At 44.6% G+C, this 21,805-nt stretch overlaps 1 protein-coding gene across 2 annotated transcripts; it reads right to left on the bottom strand.

Annotated features, from left to right (window-relative positions):
* Positions 1 to 10,963: 10,963 nt before the first annotated feature.
* Positions 10,964 to 14,563, bottom strand: LOC309522395 (olfactory receptor 1f45-like). 2 transcript variants are annotated; one of them, XM_082205626.1, is made up of 2 exons: positions 13,549 to 14,563; positions 10,964 to 11,218 (listed from the first exon to the last, which is right to left on the bottom strand). In XM_082205626.1, exon 1 carries the CDS (start codon positions 14,495 to 14,497, stop codon positions 13,562 to 13,564), a length of 936 nt encoding a protein of 311 aa, XP_082061752.1. In that variant the 5' UTR covers positions 14,498 to 14,563; the 3' UTR covers positions 10,964 to 11,218; positions 13,549 to 13,561. The 2 variants fall into 2 exon arrangements, with proteins under 2 accessions (XP_082061752.1, XP_082061751.1); XM_082205625.1 differs by having other exon boundaries at positions 10,964 to 11,196.
* Positions 14,564 to 21,805: the final 7,242 nt, after the last annotated feature.

Raw genomic sequence — 21,805 nt, 5'->3', positions numbered from 1 at the left:
CAGCTAAAAAAGCCAATGCAATTCTGGGCTGCATCAATAGGAGTATAGCATCTAGATCAAGGGAAGTAATAGTGCCACTGTATTCTGCTCTGGTCAGACCACACCTGGAGTACTGTGTCCAGTTCTGGGCACCACAATTCAAGAAGGACATGGACAAACTGGAACGTGTCCAGAGGAGGGCAACCAAAATGGTCAAAGGCCTGGAAACGATGCCTTATGAGGAACGGCTAAGGGAGCTGGGCATGTTTAGCCTGGAGAAGAGGAGGTTAAGGGGTGATATGATAGCCATGTTCAAATATATAAAAGGATGTCACATAGAGGAGGGAGAAAGGTTGTTTTCTGCTGCTCCGGAGAAGCGGACACGGAGCAATGGATCCAAACTACAAGAAAGAAGATTCCACCTAAACATTAGGAAGAACTTCCTGACAGTAAGAGCTGTTCGACAGTGGAATTTGCTGCCAAGGAGTGTGGTGGAGTCTCCTTTTTTGGAGGTCTTTAAGCAGAGGCTTGACAACCATATGTCAGGAGTGCTCTGATGGTGTTTCCTGCTTGGCAGGGGGTTGGACTCGATGGCCCTTGTGGTCTCTTCCAACTCTATGATTCTATGAAAGTCCAATGCTGTAAAGAAAAATATTGCATAGGAACGTGGAATGTAAGAACTATGAACCTTGGTAAGTTGGATGTGGTAAAAAATGAGATGGGAAGAATAAATATTGACATCTTGGGCATCAGTGAACTAAAATGGACAGAAATGGGCGAATTCAGTTCAGATGACCATCATATCTATTACTGTGGGCAAGAATCCCATAAAAGAAATGGAGTGGCCCTCATAGTCAACAAAAGAGTGGCAAAAGCTGTATTGGGATGCAATCTCAAAAATGATAGAATGATCTTGATACTAATCCAAGGCAGACCTTTTAACATCACAGTAATCCAAGTTTATGCGCCAACCACTGTTGCTTGAGAAACTGAAATTGACCAATTCTATGAAGACTTACAACACCTTATAGAAATGACACCAAAGAAGAATGTTCTTCTCATTATAGGGGATTGGAATGCTAAAGTAGGGAGTCAAGAGATAAAAGGAACAACTGGCAAGTTTGGCCTTGGAGTTCAAAATGAAGCAGGGCAAAGGCTAATAGAGTTCTGCCAAGAGAACAAGCTGGTCATCACAAACACTCTTTTCCAACAACACAAGAGACGACTCTACACATGGACATCACCAGATGGGCAGCATCAAAATCAGATTGATTATATTCTCTGCAGCCAAAGATGGAGAAGCTCTATACAGTCAGCAAAAACAAGACCTGGAGCGGACTGTGGCTCAGATCATCAGCTTCTTATAGCAAAATTCCAGCTTAAACTGAAGAAAGTAGGAAAAACCACTGGACCGGTAAGATACAATCTAAATCAAATCCCTTATGAATACACAGTGGAAGTGAGGGACAAGTTTAAGGATTTAGATTTGGTGGACAGAGTGCCTGAAGAACTATGGATGGAGGCTCGTAACATTATACAGGAGGCAGCAATGAAAACCATCCCAATGAAAAGGAAATACAAGAAAGCAAAGTGGCTGTCCAACAAGGCCTTACAAATAGCGGGGGAGAGAAGGCAAGCAAAATGCGAAGGAGATACAGGAAATTGAATGCAGATTTCCAAAAAATAGCAAGGTGAGACAAGAATGCCTTCTTAAATGAGCAATGCAAAGAAATAGAGGAAAACAACAGAATGGGGAGAACCAGAGATCTGTTCAAGAAAATTGGAGATATGAAAGGAACATTTCATACAAAGATTGCCATAATAAAGGACAAAAGTGGTAAGGACCTAACAGAAGCAGAAGACATCATGAAGAGGTGGCAAGAATACACAGAGGAATTATACCAGAAAGAGATGAATGTCTCGTACACCCCAGGTAGTGTGGTTGCTGACCTTGAGCCAGACATCCTGGAGAGTGAAGTCAAATGGGCCTTAGAAAGCACTGCAAATAACAAGGCCAGTGGAAGTGATGGTATTCCAGCTGAACTACTTAAAATTTTAAAAGATGATGCTGTTAAAGTGCTACACTCAATATGCCAGCAAGTTTGGAAAACTCAGCAGTGGCCAGAGGATTGGAGAAGATCAGTCTACATCCCAATCCCAAAGAAGGGCAGTGCCAAAGAATGCTCCAACTACAGTACAATTTCACTCATTTCACATGCTAGCAAGGCTATGCTTAAAATTCTACAAGGAAGGCTCAAGCAGTATATGGACCGAGAACTCCCAGAAGTGCAAGCTGGATTTAGAAGAGGCAGAGGAACCAGAGACCAAATTGCAAACATGCGCTGGATTATAGAGAAAGCTAGAGAGTTCCAGAAAGACATCTACTTCTGCTTCATTGACTATGCAAAAGCCTTTGACTGTGTCGACCAGGGACGCGGACTTAGAAAAAATATTGGGGGGGCCCTGGGAAAGCTCATGAATAATAAATAAGCTCATGAATATGCAAATAAAGTGGCTCCGGCCCTAAATAGGGCAAGCCACGCCCCCCCAGCCAGCCGATTGGCTGGCTGGGAGGTGTGGCCAGTCGGGATTCCCCTGTTCTCGCGGGATTTCCGGCAGTGCCTTGGCGATTAGGGCGCGCGGCTGGCTGGCTGGCGAAGGAGCAGGTGGGGAGGAGGCGGGGGACGGCGGCGGCGCTCTGCTGAAAGGGCGCCCGCCCGAGATTATTGGGGGGGCTGAGCCCCCCAAAAAAAATTTTTGAGGGGGCTCGAGCCCCCTCAAGCCCCATGGAGTCGGCGCCTATGGTGTCGACTACAGCAAACTATGGCAAGTTCTTAAAGAAATGGGAGTGCCTGATCACTTCATCTATCTCCTGAGAAATCTCTATGTGGGACAAGAAGCTACAGTTAGAATTGGATATAGAACAACTGATTGGTTCAAAATTGGGAAAGGAGTACGACAAGGCTGTATATTGTCTCTCTGCTTATTTAACTTATATGCAGAATTCATCATGCAAAAGGCTGGGCTGGATGAATCCCAAGCCGGAATTAAGATTGCCAGAAGAAATATCAACAACCTCAGATATGCAGATGACACAACCTTGATGTCAGAAAGTGGGGAGGAATTCAAGAACCTTTTAATGAGGGTGAAAGAGGAGAGTACAAAATATGGTCTGAAGCTCAACATCAAAAAAACAAAGATCATGGCCCTGGGCCCATCACCTCCTGGCAAATAGAAGGGGAAGAAATGGAGGCAGTGAGAGATTTTACTTTCTGGGGCTCCATGAACATTGCAGATGGTGACAGCAGTCATGAAATTAAAAGACGCCTGCTCCTTGGGAGAAAAGCAATGACAAACCTAGACAGCATCTTAAAAAGCAGAGACATCACCTTGCCAACAAAGGTCTGTATAGTTAAAGCTATGGTTTTCCCAGTAGTGTTGTATTGAAGTGAGAGCTGGACCATAAAGAAGGCTGATTCCCGAAGAATTGATGCTTTTGAATTATGGTGCTGGAGGAGACTCTTGAGAGTCCCATGGACCTGCAAGAAGATCAAACGCATCCATTCTTAAGGAAATCAGCCCTGAGTGCTCACTGGAAGGACAGATCCTGAAGCTGAGGCTCCAATACTTTGGCCACCTCATGAGAAGAGGAGACTCCCTGGAAAAGACCCTGATGTTGGGAAAGATTGAGGGCACAAGGATAAGGGGACGACAGAGGACAAGATGGTTGGATAGTGTTCTCGAAGCTACCAGCATGAATTTGACCAAACTGCGGGAGGCAGTGGAAGACAGAAGTGCCTAGCGTGCTCTGGTCCATGGGGTCACGAAGAGTCGGACACGACTAAATGACTAAACAACAACAAAAAGTTACAACAATAAATGTTGGAGATGCAAATCCCATGAAGGAACTTTCTTCCACATGTGGTAGACGTGCCTAGAAATTAAAAAATCTGGGACACGGTCTTCAAAGAGTTAAAAAAAATATTAAAATTAACATTCAATAAAAACTCGGAAGCATTCCTACTAGGGATTCTAACAAATAACATTCCATATGAAAGAAGAAGAATATTTCTCTATGCAGCAACCACAGCTAGAGTATTAGTGGCAAAGTACTGGAAGAGCGAGACTATCCTTTCAAGAGAGGAATGGCAACTAAAACTTTGCGAGTACTTGGGACTTGCAAAAATGACAGAATCAATAAGAAATAAGTCAGCAGTTAATCTTTAAAAAGAGTGGGAATGCTTCAGTAATTACTTAAGGAAACAAGGTTCCACCTCTGAGATTGGTTGTTTTTGGAATAACTCCGTAAATAGGGATACATCGCTCCCTCATACCAAGGTGAGGAGAAAACATTAAATGCAGGGGGGGGATTAGTAAGATGAAAGTCCACCACATCAGAATAATTAAAATAGGTAAAGAGATTCAATCCATATGGAAAGGTATCATATATGAGAAATGCTATGATAGGACTGAATCGTATTGAATTGTATCTAACAAAAGATACTTATTGGATCTTTTTAAATTTTTTGTTATTGTCTTTGTTTTTTCTCGTTTCTTCTTTCTTTCTTTTTTATATATGTTGAGATGTAAGGTTTCAAAGTCTGATATTATTTGATTTATATAGAAGTTAGCAATGTATGTATTTGTTATCTATGTATTTACTTGTATATTTTAAAAAGCTGAACAAAAACAAACAAACAAAACCCAAAATTATACGACTGTTGACTTCCTGCTTGAGCCACCATGGTCAACAGCAGTTCCCATGATAGCAGAAGCTGGGCGTTCAGCCAATTAAGGATAATCTGAGAGTAATTATCCTTGCAAGCCCCCCTCCCCAGGTTGGGGGGCTGAGCTCACACTCGCAGATCGTCCGATACCTGCTTTTTACTTCTACAATGCGGGGGCAGAGGATGCCGAATGCATAGCACTGCACGTATCGGTAACTCTCCAACGCAGTCACTATGAGCAGCGTTCCTCTGTTTTTTAAGATAGATATGAATTTGGATTTAAGAAACAGACATGTTCTGGAAGGAGATAAGATAACCTGCTAAATGAATCAGCCACTGAGTGCCAAGGTCTCGATCTGGAGAGGACTACCATTGCACAGTGGTACCACCCGTTACAAACGCTTTGGGTTACAAACGCTTCAGGTTACAGACTCCGCTAACCCGGAAGTAGTACCTCAGGTTAAGAACTCTGCTTCAGGATGAGAACAGATATCGTGCAGTGATGGCGCAGCGGCACCAGGAGGCCCCATTAGGTTAAGAACAGTTTCAGGTTAAGAACGGACCTCCAGAACGAATTAAGTTCTTAACCCGAGGTACCACTGTAACTGGATTGGAAGGTGGGTGGAGGGAAGCCTTTGTTTCCTTACGAGAGATGGCACCCCCGGGTTTCTCCGTCCTCCACCAGTCGCAGACTGTGGGCCAGGGGGGAGGGGTGGCATTATTAATCCAAGAAGACTGTTCTTTCAGGGCTCTACCATCGCCATCGATCCCCGGCATTGAATGTGTTGGCCTAGTGTGGGGCTCCGAGGAGAGCTTGGCTGTCTGGCTGGTGTACCGGCCACCTAGCGCACCAGCAGCCACCCTGTCAGGCCTGCTGGAGGCGGTGGCCGGCTGGGCCTTGGAGTTCCCCAACCTATTGGTACTGGGGGACTTCAACATCCATGCTGATGCCACTCCCTCCTCACAGGCTCTGGACCTGGTGTCTTCCATGGCGACACTAGGGCTCTCCCAGTTTGTTTCGGGCCCCACACATCAAGCAGGCCACACGCTGGATTTGATCTTTGGTGCCGGTATAGATGTGATCATGTCTCCCTCGATGAAGGTGCCATGGTCTGATCACTACGCACTGAAAGCCAGGATTGATTTTCCACCCCCACCCTGCTTAGGTGGCGAGCCAATTTGGGCTCGCCCGCGGAGGCTGATGGACCCTGATAGATTCCGTCAGGCCTTGCGGGACCTTGCTCCCCCTGGCGACTCATTGACTGAGCTTGTTGAGGGCTGGAATATCCAGCTCCTGGCAGCCATCGATGAGATCGCACCTAGGCGCCCTCTGCGACCCCGCAGAAACCGGGCTCCCTGGTTTACCGAGGAGCTTCGGAAAATGAAGCGGGACCTCAGACGGCTAGAGCGAGTATGGCGGGGTGCCCGTGACGGAGCTTCAAGAACATCTTATAGGGTTTTTATGAAAACCTACGAGATGGCAGTGAAGGCCGCTAAGAAGTTCTACTTCTCGGCCTCCATTGCCTCCGCTAGCTCTCGCCCGGCGCAATTATTTAGTATAATTAGGTCTTTAACGTCCCTCGAAGGACAGCCAAATTTAAATAACAATTCGACACACAGCTGCAAGGCATTTGCGAGCTTTTTTGCGGAGAAGGCCCTTTTGCTCCGCCATGACCTCCCTGCCAATTTGGATACAATGAAGGAACTGGAGGCCCCTCGACTGTCCTCGGGTCCAGTATTGGACCACTTTGACCGGATATCCCCAGCCGATGTGGACAGACTCCTCCAAGCTGGAAAGCCCACCACTTGTCCTCTTGACCCGTGCCCGTCCTGGCTGATTAGAGCGTGTCCAGACGAGGTGCGGGCCCCCCTGGGTGATATCATCAATTTGTCCCTTGGCACTGGGATATTCCCAGGGGAACTGAAGGAGGCAGTGGTGCGTCCGCTCTTAAAGAAAACATCATTAGATCCTTTAGATCTATCCAATTACCGCCCGGTCTCGAATCTTCCATTCCTGGGTAAGGTGATTGAGAGAGCGGTTGCTGAACAGCTTGGTAGGTTTCTGGATGAAACATCTGCTCTCGATCCATTCCAGTCCGGCTTCCGCGCTGGTCATGGGACCAAGACGGCTCTGGTCGCCCTAACAGATGATCTCCGCAGGCAGCTGGATCGAGGCGGGTCGGGGCTGCTGATTCTTCTAGATCTGTCAGCAGCCTTCGACATGGTCGATCACGAACTCCTGGACCGCCGCCTTGCCGACGTGGGGATCCAGGGCACAGTCCTTCAATGGCTGCGCTCGTTTCTCTCCGGTCGGGGACAGAGGGTGGCGCTTGGGGGGGAATTGTCATCGCGCCACTCCTTGGTGTGTGGAGTGCCTCAGGGTGCGATTCTCTCCCCGATGCTTTTTAACATCTTTATGCGCCCCCTCGCCCAGCTTGTCCGGAGTTTTGGGCTGGGTTGCCATCAGTATGCCGATGACACCCAACTCTATCTGTTGATGGATGGCCATCCTGACTTGGCCCCAGATACACTGACCAGATGTCTGGAAGCTGTGGCTGGATGGTTAAGTGGGAGCCGGTTGAAGTTAAATCCTTCGAAGACAGAGGTCCTCTGGCTGGGACGGAGCGATATGGGATTGAGGGGGCAACTCCCGTCTCTTGCGGGGGTGCAATTAGTTCCAGCATCATCCGTGAAGAGTTTGGGTGTAATCTTGGATACCTCCCTCTCTATGGAGGCGCAGATTACAGCTATAACAAAGGCGGCATTTTTTCATCTCCGCCAAGCTAAGCAGTTGGCTCCTTATCTCTCTCGCCCTGACCTAGCCACTGTGATCCACGCGACGGTCACCTCCAGACTGGATTATTGTAACTCGCTCTACGTGGGGCTGCCCTTGAGACTGACCCAGAAACTCCAGCGGGTGCAGAATGCCGTGGCGAGACTCCTTACGGGGTCTTCGCTGCGAGATCATATCCATCCGGTGCTGTACCAGCTGCACTGGCTCCCGGTGGAGTACAGGATCAGGTTTAAGGTGCTGGTTTTAACCTTTAAAGCCCTATACGGCCTAGGACCCTTGTACCTACGGGACCGCCTCTCCTGGTATGTCCCACAGAGAAATTTACGGTCTGCGAATAAAAACACCCTAAAGATCCCAGGCCTCAGAGAGGTTAGGCTGGCCTCAACTAGAGCCAGGGCTTTCTCGGCCGCGGCTCCAATCTGGTGGAACGCTCTGTCACAAGAGACTAGGGCCCTGCAGGACCTGACATCCTTCCGCAGGGCCTGCAAGACAGAGCTGTTCCACCAGGCCTTTTGTCAGGGCGCAGCCTGACCCCCTCCTCTGGCAATCTGCACAAAATTTTGCTTGATGGTTGCCATTAATTTGATTTTAATTTGATTTAATTAATTTTATAATGAATGTTTTAGAATGTTGAACTATTTTGATTGTTGTTAGCCGCCCTGAGCCCAGCTTCGGCTGGGGAGGGCGGGATATAAATAAAATTTATTATTATTATTATCATTATCATGTGTTTTTATGATTTGGTAACCCTTCAAAGAAGAAAGGAAAATAATTTCTAATGGAATATAATTGGATTGCAACTATTAATGGTATGCGAGAGGGAATCAACAAAAACATAATTTGTACGGACTAATTGAAAGAGTGGAACTGTGTGGAATATGGGATGTTTTGTATACCCCCCTAATGAGGACCCTGACTTTGATTTATTACGGCTCGGAAGAGATACCAGCTTGTTAAAGGACGGTAAGAGATAGAAGAGAAATGCTGGAAGTCTGCCTGGAGCAAAGGCTAGATGCCAAAGAAAGATGGCGGAGAAGATTGCACAGTAAGAAATAAGTTCTCGGAGTGGTGGCGGTGGTGGGATGCCAGCAACAGGAAAGGAAAGACAAACATTAAAATGTATTCCACACAGAAAGTTACAAGATATAAACCCCTCTGGCAAACTAACAGATATGGAACAGTTAAACATGAATGAAAGTCATTATGTCAATTGCTGCTAAGATAAAGGATTAACAATGGAACTGTATTACTTGGATTAAAAAAGAATGGAAGCAGGAAGAAGGAATAACAACAGCATCTCCCCAAAATCAGAACACGGGAAGTCACCCAAAAATGTTTAATTTCATATGGAATAATTTGCTCTTTTAATTGTATTATAATCATAATTGTATTATGATTTGGTATTGTATTTGTGGCTCATAGCCGCCCAGTCAGTCTGACATCAATAGCAGGGAAGATTCTGGAGCAGATCATTAAGCAAACAGTCTGTGAGCACCTACAAAGGAATGCTGTGATCACCAATAGTCAGCATGGATTTCTGAAGAATAAGTCATGTCAGACTAACCTGATCTCGTTTTTTGACAGAATTACAAGCCTGGTAGATGAAGGGAACGCAGTGGATGTAGCCTACCTTGATTTCAGCAAGGCATTTGACAAGGTGCCCCATGATATTCTTGTAAAGAAGCTGGTAAAATGCGGTCTTGACTATGCTACCACTCAGTGGATTTGTAACTGGCTGACTGACCGAACCCAAAGGGTGCTCATCAATGGTTCCTCTTCATCCTGGAGAAGAGTGACTAGTGGGGTGCCACAGGGTTCTGTCTTGGGCCCGGTCTTATTCAACATCTTTATCAACGACTTGGATGATGGACTCAAGGGCATCCTGATCAAATTTGCAGATGACACCAAACTGGGAGGGGTGGCTAACACCCCAGAGGACAGGATCACACTTCAAAACGACCTTGACGGATTAGAGAACTGGGCAAAAATAAACAAGATGAATTTTAACAGGGAGAAATGTAAAGTATTGCACTTGGGCAAAAAAAATGAGAGGCACAAATACAAGATGGGTGACACCTGGCTTGAGAGCAGTACATGTGAAAAGGATCTAGGAGTCTTGGTTGACCACAAACTTGACATGAGCCAACAGTGTGACGCGGCAGCTAAAAAAGCCAATGCAATTCTGGGCTGCATCAATAGGAGTATAGCATCTAGATCAAGGGAAGTAATAGTGCCACTGTATTCTGCTCTGGTCAGACCACACCTGGAGTACTGTGTCCAGTTCTGGGCACCACAATTCAAGAAGGACACTGACAAACTGGAACGTGTCCAGAGGAGGGCAACCAAAATGGTCAAAGGCCTGGAAACGATGCCTTATGAGGAACTGCTAAGGGAGCTGGGCATGTTTAGCTTGGAGAAGAGGAGGTTAAGGGGTGATATGATAGCCATGTTCAAATATATAAAAGGATGTCACATAGAGGAGGGAGAAAGGTTGTTTTCTGCTGCTCCGGAGAAGCGGACACGGAGCAATGGATCCAAACTACAAGAAAGAAGATGCCACCTAAACATTAGGAAGAACTTCCTGACAGTAAGAGCTGTTCGACAGTGGAATTTGCTGCCAAGGAGTGTGGTGGAGTCTCCTACTTTGGAGGTCTTTAAGCAGAGGCTTGACAACCATATGTCAGGAGTGCTCTGATGGTGTTTCCTGCTTGGCAGGGGGTTGGACTCGATGGCCCTTGTGGTCTCTTCCAACTCTATGATTCTATGATTCTATGAGATGAGCACCGCAACCCCAGAGTCAGCCACGACTGGACCTAATGGTCGGGGGTCCCTTTACCTTTACCTTTATTGGATTATTATTAATGAAAAATTAATAAAAAGTATTATAAAAAGCAAAACAATTATACAACCGTCTGTAGACACCTGAAGTCCGCCCTGTATTCAGGGGTGGAGGAAGGGGGGGGGTGCGGTAGGTGCAGGCCGCCCTGGGTGTCACCACTGAGGGGGGTGACAAAATGACGGGTGGCACTCACCACCTGCAGCCACACATCTCTCCTGGAAGTGAGGCGGTGGCTTGGGCGCGTGCAGGCTCCATGCTGCCCAGATAGTCCGCCCACTGCCTCACCCCCCCCCGCAGCTGTAGGACGGCTGAGTGGGAGGAGGCAGGCAGACTCTGGAGGCCCCATGGTGTGCCCCGCCCCATGGATGGCTTGTCCTGCCCTCACCCCACCACTGCCTGTATTGGGAAGCTTTCAATGTCTGTATTGTGTGTTCTTTAATTCTCTGCTGGAAGCTACCCAGAGCCAAGTACTACTATTATTATTAGCAGTAGTAGTAGTAGTAGTATTTTAGTACCCAGACAAACATTTGGAGGAAGTAGTACAGCGGTCACTCAAGGGTCGCGAAAAAAGAGGACACACACAGAGAGATTTGCATAAAAATTGTATATTCTGTATATGCAAATTTAGAAAAGATTACCATAATTTAAACAGAAGTACAGTGCATCTCACCCAAGTGGGGAAAATGTTGACAAATGAACTGTGTGCCTTCCCAATCAGTTGTTCAGGTTCTCATTGCTGAAGGACAACGTCAATACCTCTGTGCTCTTTTCTCAGTCTTTGTCTTCAAAGCAGACTTAAGGAAGACAGGGCTTCAAACAGGGAACACCTTCAGACGGATGGCTGTTTTCTTATAGCCCTTCAAAATAGAAGACTGTCCTCTGTAAAGTAAGATGCATGGTCACCATAGGAGGAAGTTAAGTTTTGCAGAAACCTGTCTTGGCATTCAGACATGCATCTAGTGTTATATATATTTAGATGGCAATCCAGTCAGATGGGCAGCGATCATCATCATCATCATAAAATAACAACAACAACAACAACAACAACAACAACAACAACAATCACTTTAATCACTGACAGCCTCTCATCTAAAGGGGAAAAAATAGAGGAAAGTAATTGAAACAGCCCCCATTCAATGGAAAGAGAACCCAGCATTAGGGTGATTTAGAGAATTACGGTATCTGAGGGGCAAATTGGAGGCTATCCAGCACTCCCTGTACACACCAGCAGGAAACAACAGAACAGGCTTGCAAACTTGCAGACTTGCAAACAGAAGCCTTTCATTTGGTGTTAGAAACCTTTGCTGAATGAAATGTACTTGTGACCTTATTGAAGGATCCTGCCTATGGGGAAGCAGATCCCTTCATAATATTGCAGTTTAGTCTTGTGTGGAACCTATTTTGATTGTATGCAATGCTTCAGTGGTTCTGACCTTGAGTCAAATCTGTTTTATATGTAGGGTGGTTACTTAAACATTGCAAAAATGAAGATGCAATACAGCCTAGATTTGCATAAAATTTGCTGGCACATATTAAATTTGCATAATTCTTACAATTCAAATAAAAATGCAATACATTTCACCATACTGGGGAAGACAGTGTTTGTTTGTTTGTTTGTTATTATGGCAAAACAGCCAGCATATTAGAGGGAAGACAGTGAGCAGATACCCAGTGTGCCTCTTCAGTCTGCTGTCCTGATGTTACTAAGTGCAGATAGACAAAGCTCTCCATTATTATGGTCTTGTAATATTAATATGGACTTGGACAGGACACCCCTTCAAATAGAGGACTGTGCTCTGCAAAGTAGGAGACATGGCCAGCCTCCTGATAGGAGAGCTTCATGGGATGCATCAATAGGAGTATAGCATCTAGATCAAGGGAAGTAATAGTGCCACTGTATTCTGCTCTGGTCAGACCACACCTGGAGTACTGTGTCCAGTAGGGGGCACCACAATTCAAGAAGGACACTGACAAACTGGAACGTGTCCAGAGGAGGGCAACCAAAATGGTCAACGGCCTGGAAACGATGCCTTATGAGGAACGGCTAAGGGAGCTGGGCATGTTTAGCCTGGAGAAGAGGAGGTTAAGGGGTGATATGATAGCCATGTTCAAATATAGAAAAGGATGTCACATAGAGGAGGGAGAAAGGTTGTTTTCTGCTGCTCCAGAGAAGCGGACACGGAGCAATGGATCCAAACTACAAGAAAGAAGATTCCACCTAAACATTAGGAAGAACTTCCTGACAGTAAGAGCTGTTTGACAGTGGAATTTGCTGCCAAGGAGTGTGGTGGAGTCTCCTTTTTTGGAGGTCTTTAAGCAGAGGCTTGACAACCATATGTCAGGAGTGCTCTGATGGTGTTTCCTGCTTGGCAGGGGGTTGGACTCGATGGCCCTTGTGGTCTCTTCCAACTCTATGATTCTATGATTCTATGATTCTATGTGTGAATGTGCCACTGCATTATTCTTACAATTATAATCAATATGCCATAGTTATGCACTGAATGGCTGGACAGTCAGCCATTCAGTATGTCAGCCTAAGAAGTGGCACCTCTTGGCATGGAAAATTCAAAAGACAACAAAGGGCTGACCCATAGAAGAGGGAGCAAGCTTGTTTTCTCCTGCTCCGGAGGGTAAGACATGAACCGATGGCTTCAAGGTACAAGAAAGGAGATTCCAACTAAACACCAGGAAGAACTTTCTGACAGTAAGAGCTGTTGGACAGTGGGATGGTCTCCCTTGGGAGATGGTGGACTCTCCTTCCTTGGAGATTTCTAAGCAGAGGTTGGATGGTCTTCTGTCATGGGTGCTTTAGAAAGAAGATTCCACCTAAACATTAGGAAGAACTTCCTGACAGTAAGAGCTGTTCAACAGTGGAATTTGCTGCCAAGGAGTGTGGTGGAGTCTCCTTCTTTGGAGGTCTTTAAGCAGAGGCTTGACAACCATATGTCAGGAGTGCTCTGATTGTGTTTCCTGCTTGGCAGGGGGTTGGATTCGATGACCCTTGGGGGCCCTTCCAACTCTACGATTCTGTAATTCTGTGACATAGAAACCCTTGGATCAACATGAAAACCATTATCTCTCTTTTCACCAGTTATTCTCATCAACACTTCCTGTGTGAAATGCTGTGATCATAAGGATTCTACATTGATACCACACGAAGGCAGAAACCATCCCCATTCATCAGAGGCATTCACAAAATACTGGCTTACATCCTTTAGGAGTTTAGTTGACTTTGCTTCCAATAAGCTTCCTCAGGGCTTCCTTCATCTTGTCATTTCTCAGAGTGTAGATGAAGGGGTTCAGCATGGGTGTAACCACAGTGTACATGATGGCAGCCAGTGTATCCTTCTCAGCTGAGAAGCTGGATGAGGGCTGGAAGTAGACCCAGATGACAGTGCCATAAAATAGGGTCACCACAGCCAGGTGGGACCCACAGGTAGAGAAAGCCTTCCACTTTCCCTCCTTAGATGGAACCCTCAACACAGCCATCAGGATGCGTGTATATGACAGGACAATGAATGCTAGAGCTCCATTAACAATCAGAGCTCCTTCGGTGTGCACTATCAGAGTGTTCAGATAGGTGTTGGAGCAAGAGATCTTCAGCAATGGGAAGACATCACAAAAGAAGTGAGGTACTTGATTGGAGGCACAGAAAGAGAGGCGGGATGTTAGGAGGGGGTGCAGGAGAGCATGGAGGTGAGAGGTCAGCCAGGAGGCAGCCACCATTAGTAGGCATGTCCTGTTGCTCATCACTGTGGCATAATGCAGAGGCCGACAGATGGCCACATAGCGGTCCAGTGCCATGGATGCCAAAAGAAAGCTGTCACTGATGCCAAAAGCAATGAAGAAGTACATCTGTGCCAGGCACCCACCATATGAGATCTTCCTCACTCCCGAGACTGTATTGGCCAACATCTGGGGCACGATGGTTGTTGTGAAGCAGACGTCCACAAAGGAGAGGTTGCTGAGGAAGAAGTACATGGGAGTATGGAGGAGGTGGCTATCCAACCTTATGGCCAGTACAATAGTCAGGTTTCCCAGCACTGTGATGATGTATATAATCAGGAAGGTAGTGAAGAACAACATGTTCCAGTCTTGCTGGCTCGTGATGCCTAGAAGGATGAATTTAGAGACAGTGGTCCTGTTGTCTGTCTCCATCCTGTTAGAAGACTCTATCCTGCACTTCAGAGGGTTGGACTAGATGACTCTTGGGGTCCTTTCCAACTTTGCAATTCTATGATCCTATGTAGGGAAGTAGAAGAGAGAGTGTAAGACAATGAACACAAGGCAAAGAATGCTGGAGATACACAGTCATTGCAGAAAAACCTATCAGAGATTTTTTAAAAAAAATTGTGAGTACCATTATTCTGCAAGAGAAACAGGAGATACAACATGCTTTGAATCATGAATCTTTCCCATCCCTGCTATTTTTCAATCTCCCTTTGAAAAACAACCCAACCCCCCATAACCATAAAGAAAGTTTGTGAGACAGCTTGTAAAAAAGATCATGTTGGAGGAATTGCAAGCCCACATTAAAAGAGTTGATTTAATTCAGAGAAGTATATAACTCTGGTAGGGGAACATCCCTCCAGCTGTAGGTTGTGGCGCCCCAGATTCACCTCCTCTCTAGGTGAATCTCGCGTATGAGCCCAGCAAATGCACTCAGCCCCACAGTCAAATGTTTACCTAAAATGTGCATCCCACTCCCAAAAGGCAGACCTCTCAGGCCCACCAGGCATGAGCACGAGCAAAGTCCTGAACCCAAAGTTGTCACATTCCCCCACCTCTTTTCTCACTCACATTTTCCTTCTTACCTGCTCATACTCAGTTCACACTATGGGCTATGAGACCATGCCACTCCCAGAGGGCTGAAATCTATAAACCACTTGATTGTAAACAAACAAACAAGATCCCTGAAGCAGTTAACAAAAACATAAAACTTTAAAATGGTCGATAAAATATTTTAAAATATGCAAATGGTGCTTAAAATCAATGGTAGCGAAAAGGAAATCAAATACATTTACCGGTAACTTCTGAATAAAAATGTTTTAAGCAATTACTGAAAAGAGCACAGTGTGGAACAAGAATTACATGGCACCTGGAACTGTGTCCATTGCACAGATTGAAGTAGTTGGGGATGGGGATACAGGGGGTCAGGCCATCCTCCAAGTAAACTGGTCCCATGCTCTGAAGGCTTTTGAATGAGACGGTGTCTGGCTTTCTAATGATACTAGGTCCAACTAAATCCTCCACCCAAAGAAGCTGAATGCCCACCCAGATGGGTGGTTTTGCAAGTGCACTGATGCAAAGGTAGTCCATTGTTGGTGGGTTTATACTGGACAATCCATACATCCATCCACTTTGTCAGGTGCTCCCCATGTTTCAGCGTTATTGCTGTCTGGAGGGGCACTCTTGCACTACAACACAACAACAGCAGAACAAAGCCCTTCATAAGGTGACATTTGCCTGATCCAACAGGCTCTTTTTACGTTCTTGTGTAAAAACCTACAGCTTTCCAAGAAACTGAGGAAGAGAGTAGGATCATCAACTCCTAACCAATAAATTAGCCCTGATCTGTTAATCCCCACATCCTTTTTCTTTCTATAAACCCAATGAGAATTGCAATGCGCCTTGGATTCTAGTCTTCCATTCTCCCAAACCTCATTGGAATGATGCGCTGCATTTCTAAATACAATAGACCATAAATCTCATCTTTCCCACAGCACGAATTGAGTCTTACCTGTGGTAATTTTGGAGGAGGCTGTTCTTGCTCTAGCCTTGCAGTGAACCGCAGGTGAATGAAAGGAGGTAAAAGCACAGTCAGTTGACATTGGTCTGTAGTCTGTGGCTGGTTTTTCACCCTGTGCAACAGGCAGGACGCACACCAAGCTGGAAAAAAAACATCCTAGATCCTTTCAGGGGGGTTTTAAGTACTTTCTCAAATCTGCTGGGAAGAATTCCCAAGGGTGCAAAGAGACAGAACTATTTAGAATATTTCCTGTGATTGCAACTCCTATGTTTATATGCAGTTTTGCCAAATCTATCCCTTTGTGTAAAGCAATTTCCCCATATACAATGCATTTTAATGTTATTTTAACAAATATGTGTATTTTATGCCCACTTTACCCTAGTACATGTATTTGTGTACACATTATTTGGCTGAAGAACTGTGTTACAAATTTCAAAGGATGGCTGTGTTTCACTTCACATTATTGATTTGAAAAGTGCAAATTAAGTAGGTTTGCCTTCAAAAGTGAACTGAATCTCTCCCCCATCCGTTGCCTCCTCCAATGGATAGAGTGGAGAGATGATGCTTCTGAACCAACTTCAAATCAGGATACTTGTTTTTTGGGGGTCCTGTGTTCCTGTGGGAGTTGGGTGAATTGTGAGAGAGCAAAAAAAAACCACAATTGTCTTTTGGTTTGGCACTCTGGCACAAACCAGCTGATTTGCACCAGAGCACTGAACCACAAAATGGGGCATTCTGAAATCCATTCAGAAGCCAGTCTGTAATTCCAGGGTGTCCTGCTCAAATCAGGACAGTTGATGGGTATGTGTTCTACGCCTAAACGTAGAATCACAGAATTGTAGAACTAGAAGGGACTATGAGTGTCATCTAGTCCAGACCCCAATCTTTTGCCCAATGTGGGGCTTGAACCCATGACCCTGGGATTAAGTGTCTCATGTTCTATCAACTGGATGAACTCTAAATGGATTTTAATATGGAATGCTGAATATTCAAGGTCCTGTATATTCAAGGTCCTGTAACAGAATTGTCCAGCTTCTCCTCTGGTACATGCCCTGTGTGGTTTAACCCCACTCAATGTTGTTTTTGTTGTTGATGATGATGATTGAATTTATATACCGCCCTATACCCAGAGGCCTTGCTGACTCCATCTCTCTCGAGGTGCATGCTGGAGTGAATTAAAGGCCATGTGAGCTGCTCTGCCTGAATCAAAGCTACCTGCATTTACATATCCCCACCTTCGTGTGGGGAGGACTGTTTCCTATAGATGTTGGGGACTTTGCCCTTTATTGACTCCTCCAACATCACAACTCCACCATTTCATAGAATCATAGAGTTGGAAGAGACCACAAGGGCCATCGAGTCCAACCCCCTGCCAAGCAGGAAACACCATCAGAGCACTCCTGACATATGGTTGTCAAGCCTCTGCTTAAAGACCTCCAAAGAAGGAGACTCCACCACACTCCTTGGCAGCAAATTCCACTGTCGAACAGCTCTTACTGTCCGGACGTTCTTCCTAATGTTTAGGTGGAATCTTCTTTCTTGTAGTTTGGATCCATTGCTCCATGTCCGCTTCTCTGGAGCAGCAGAAAACAACCTTTTCCCCTCCTCTATATGATATCATGGAACTTTATGCTAAAAAATTTAGAATATATGGAAGTGGGTAAGGAATTTTATAATGGGATAAAGGCAATATATACAGAACACAAAGCGAAGTTGATAGTAAACAACTATACTACAGAAGATATTAAAATAACCAAGGGTACAAGGCAGGGATGCCCATTGTCGCCATAAAAACATGAATCAAGAATTAATTGAGGAAATACAACAAAGGACAGAGATAGAAGTGGTGAACAAAGTGAAGTATTTAGGAATATGGTTAACCCCCAAGAACATTGATTTGTTTCAAAACAACTATTTACCTGTGTCGAACCAAATAAAAAGGGATTTGGAGGTGTGGGGAAGACTGAAACTGTCCTTTTGGGGGAGAATATCTACGATAAAAATGAGTGTGCTGCCAAAGATGTTATTCCTTTTCCAATCATTGCCGATAATCAAGGGGGCATCAATTTTTAAAGAATGGCAAAAAATAATTTCAAGATATATCTGGCAGGGCAAGAAGCCAAGGATTGAGTTTAAGTTATTAACAGATGCGAAAGAAAGAGGTGGCCTCGCCCTGCCAGACTTGAAATTATATTACGAAGGATCATGCCTCTGTTGGATAAAGGAATGGATTAAATTAGAGAATGGAGAGTTGTTAGATTTAGAAGGATTTGATAACAGATTTGGTTGGCATGCATATCTATGGTATGAAAAGAAAAAAAATCACAAAGGTTTCGAAAACCACATCTTTCGAAGATCATTGATAGAGGTGTGGGAGAGGTACAAAAATTTGTTGGAACCTAGACTCCCCCACTGGATTTCGCCATTAGAAGTGATGAGCGTGAAAAAAATCAATATGAGGGGGAGGTGGATAACGTATGGAGAACTGGTAATAAGAGAGGGGGGGAAATGGAAAATGAAAACTTATGAAGAGGTGAAAGAATCTGTTTATGACTGGTTACATTACTATCAGATTAATGAAATGTTTAAAAAGGATTGTAAAATGTGTGGGTATGAAGGCAAAGAATCAAAATTTCAAGCGGAGGTATTGAATAATGAGTATAAAAATCTGTCCAGAATGTATAAAATGTTGCTGGAGTGGCATACAAAAGATGAAGAGGTAAAATCAGTAATGATACATTGGGCAAGAGATTTTGGTTATAATATACAATATGACGACTGGATGAAATTATGGAATGAAATGTTAAAATTTACAGCATGTACTGCATTGAAAGAAAATGTAATGAAAATGGTTTACAGATGGTATATAACGCCAGTTAAACTGGCTAAAATGTACAAAACATGCAATAAGTGTTGGAAATGTAATGAAAAAGAAGGTACTTTCTATCATATGTGGTGGGAGTGTAAAAGGGTGAAAGGCTTCTGGGAAATGATATACAATGAATTGAAAAAGATGTTAAAATATACGTTTGTGAAAAAACCAGAGGCCTTCCTATTAGGAATGGTAGGAAATGAAATTACAGTGGTGCCCCGCAAGACGAATGCCTCGCAAGACGGAAAACTCGCTAGACGAAAGAGTTTTCCGTTTTGGAGGTGCTTCGCAAAACGAATTTCCTATGGGCTTGCTTCGCAAGACGACAATGTCTTGCGAGTTCCTGCTGGTTTCCCCCCCCCTTTTCTAAGCTGCTAAGCCTCTTATCAGCTGATCCGATCAGCAGATAAGCCGCTAAAAGCCGCTAAAAGCCACTAATAGCGCTAATCCGCTAATCCGTCAATGGGCTTGCTTCGCAAGACGAAAAAACCGCTAGACGAAGAGTATCACAGAACGGATTCTTTTCGTCTTGTGAGGCACCACTGTAATAAGAGAGACTGTAAACTGTTTCAATACGCAGTGACTGCTGCAAGAATACTTCTGGCCCAAAGATGGAAGCAGGAAGAAATTCCAACAGTGGAAGAATGGAGAAGGAAATTGACTGAATATGCAGGATTGGATAAATTCACTGGGAAGATTTGATATCAGAAAGACCAAAAGTTTATCGAGGACTGGGGGAGATTTACAGAATATCTGAAAAACATATGTGATGTACAGACATCGCTTGTTGGTTTTGAAGAGACTCTGTGAGTTAGTAAGAAATATTGCAAAAAAGAAAGTAAGAGGAAAAGGAGTTCTAAAAGGCAATATTATGTTTAGAAATGCGTTAACAAATAGAAATTTTACAAAAGATTGACAGAGAAACTGAGGGAAGTCGAAAACTGAAGAATGAGTGTTAAATAATGTATTGACTGTATAAAATTGTTTGGAAAATGAATAAAAATTATTTTTTTTTAAAAAAAGCAAATACTGGAATACATCTGTAAAGCAGAAGCTTTGAGATGCACAGCAAAAAAAATGGGCAGCTAGGCTCAAACTGCTAAGTTAAAATGCTGTGTGCTTTCTTCACACAATTTAGACAAAAATGGATCATGCGTTTTCCCAATTGGCTTCATTAATATCCATACCTCTGTCAGTTCCACATTGTCAGGGACTAAGTGGATGACGATGGGGGGTGAGATGCTTCAGAGGAAGAAGGCTCAGAGCCCAGGGATTGGTGGTGGGACACTGAGGAGAGATCAGAGAGAGAATGGGGGGTGGAATGGTTGGATGCTGAAGAGGCAACAGGCTTTAGTGAGCAAGGAAAGCCTCTTGCAGGGAGCAGTTCAGACTCAGACACTGAAGCAGAGGAGGCAGGACCAGAAGCTGCAGAATCATGGAATCATGGAGCTGTGGAGTTGCAGAGCACCCTCAGGATCATCTAGTCCAACCCCTGCAATGCAGGAATAGGCAGCTGTCCCAGATGAGGATCAAACGTTTAACATTGGCATTATCAGCCAACTCTAACCAGCTGCTCTGGTGTAGTGATCAGATGGGATTACTTTGAAGAATTATAAAATATACATCAAGCCATTGTGTCCACAATGAAAGCATTGCGTTGACTGGGTTTGATTCATTGACAGTAATTTCTGATCAAATCCCACAAGGCTCTGCATCTCTGGCCATTTTCTCTACTGTCCTATTTCTCTGCCTGACAGGCACATATCAGCATTCCAGAACACAGGCCAGTTGTTCATCAGGCATCCTCAGTACATAAAGAGAGTAGGTTACTTTGATGTAGTTTAATCTTTAGATAGATCTTTGGGCCAGGAAGAGAGTTCACAAAGAGATGGTAAATACTACCCATCCTTCCTTCCTTCCTTTACTGCTTGTTTCTGACCTCCGGGTTTGCTGGATGCATTCCTCCTTTCTAGTCCTGTTTTATTTACTCCCAGATATGTATGCATGCTCAGAGCAGTCTTTGTAGTTAACAGAATTTCTTCTAATCTGATCTGACTTTGTCCCATGTGGGGGTTTTGAAATGCTCAGAGGAAATCTGATTGGTTCTTACAAACACTGTGTAAAAAGTTATTTTGTGAATAAAATGACCTGGGCCGAGGGGTGGACAGGAATTATTATTATTGGCACGCCTCCCAGAGTCTTGCTGGTCAAGCCTCGTGTGTATTCTATTAATCAGAGTCCAATCCTTCCTTGCTTTGGGAACGCTACATCTGGTGTGACCTTTTTATGATAGTTGGGCACTTTCCTGGAAGGTGCTTTGGCAATTGTTAAAAGGTCCTCCGGGAAGCAGTGGAGGAGGCGGAGAATGAAGCAGGGTGGGAAGTGCGATGCGGGAAGGAGTGGGTGGGTGGGTGGGTGAGTGAGCAACAGCAACTGTGGGATGGTGGTGGGGAGAAAAGAGGTGGCAGTATGGCATACCAGCGCAGGCCGTCTCAAAAAAAGCACTGCTCCTGCCTCTGTCACCTGTCTTAATAATATTTGGAAATGCTCCAACAGGCAAGAAGGGAAGATTCATTATATTGGCCCTAATGCAGATATTAGAAGAAATATGCCCAGGTTAGAGGCCCCAAACTCCTATCCTGTTAGCAATCTATTTTCCAGAAACCAAAGAGATTCTCCATTAACAAATGCTCAAGATAACCCAGGGTCTAGGGGTAATTATACTAAAAGCAAATCATGATAACTTTAGCTCTCCTTTAAGATACAATACCTGACTAGAAAACATCTGGAAAGGTCTTAACTTTCTTTCCTGAAAGCTGGGATTTTGGGATAATAAGAAAGCAGA

Source organism: Podarcis vaucheri (assembly GCF_965113315.1).
Source record: "Podarcis vaucheri genome assembly, chromosome: 17".
Classification (NCBI taxonomy): Eukaryota; Metazoa; Chordata; class Lepidosauria; order Squamata; family Lacertidae; genus Podarcis; species Podarcis vaucheri.
This window is presented reverse-complemented; position numbering and strand designations above follow the sequence as displayed.

Bases quoted from the DNA above. Each gene is read 5' to 3' on its own strand.
- LOC309522395 (XM_082205626.1), bottom strand. From the start codon at position 14,497: ATGGAGACAGACAACAGGACCACTGTCTCTAAATTCATCCTTCTAGGC.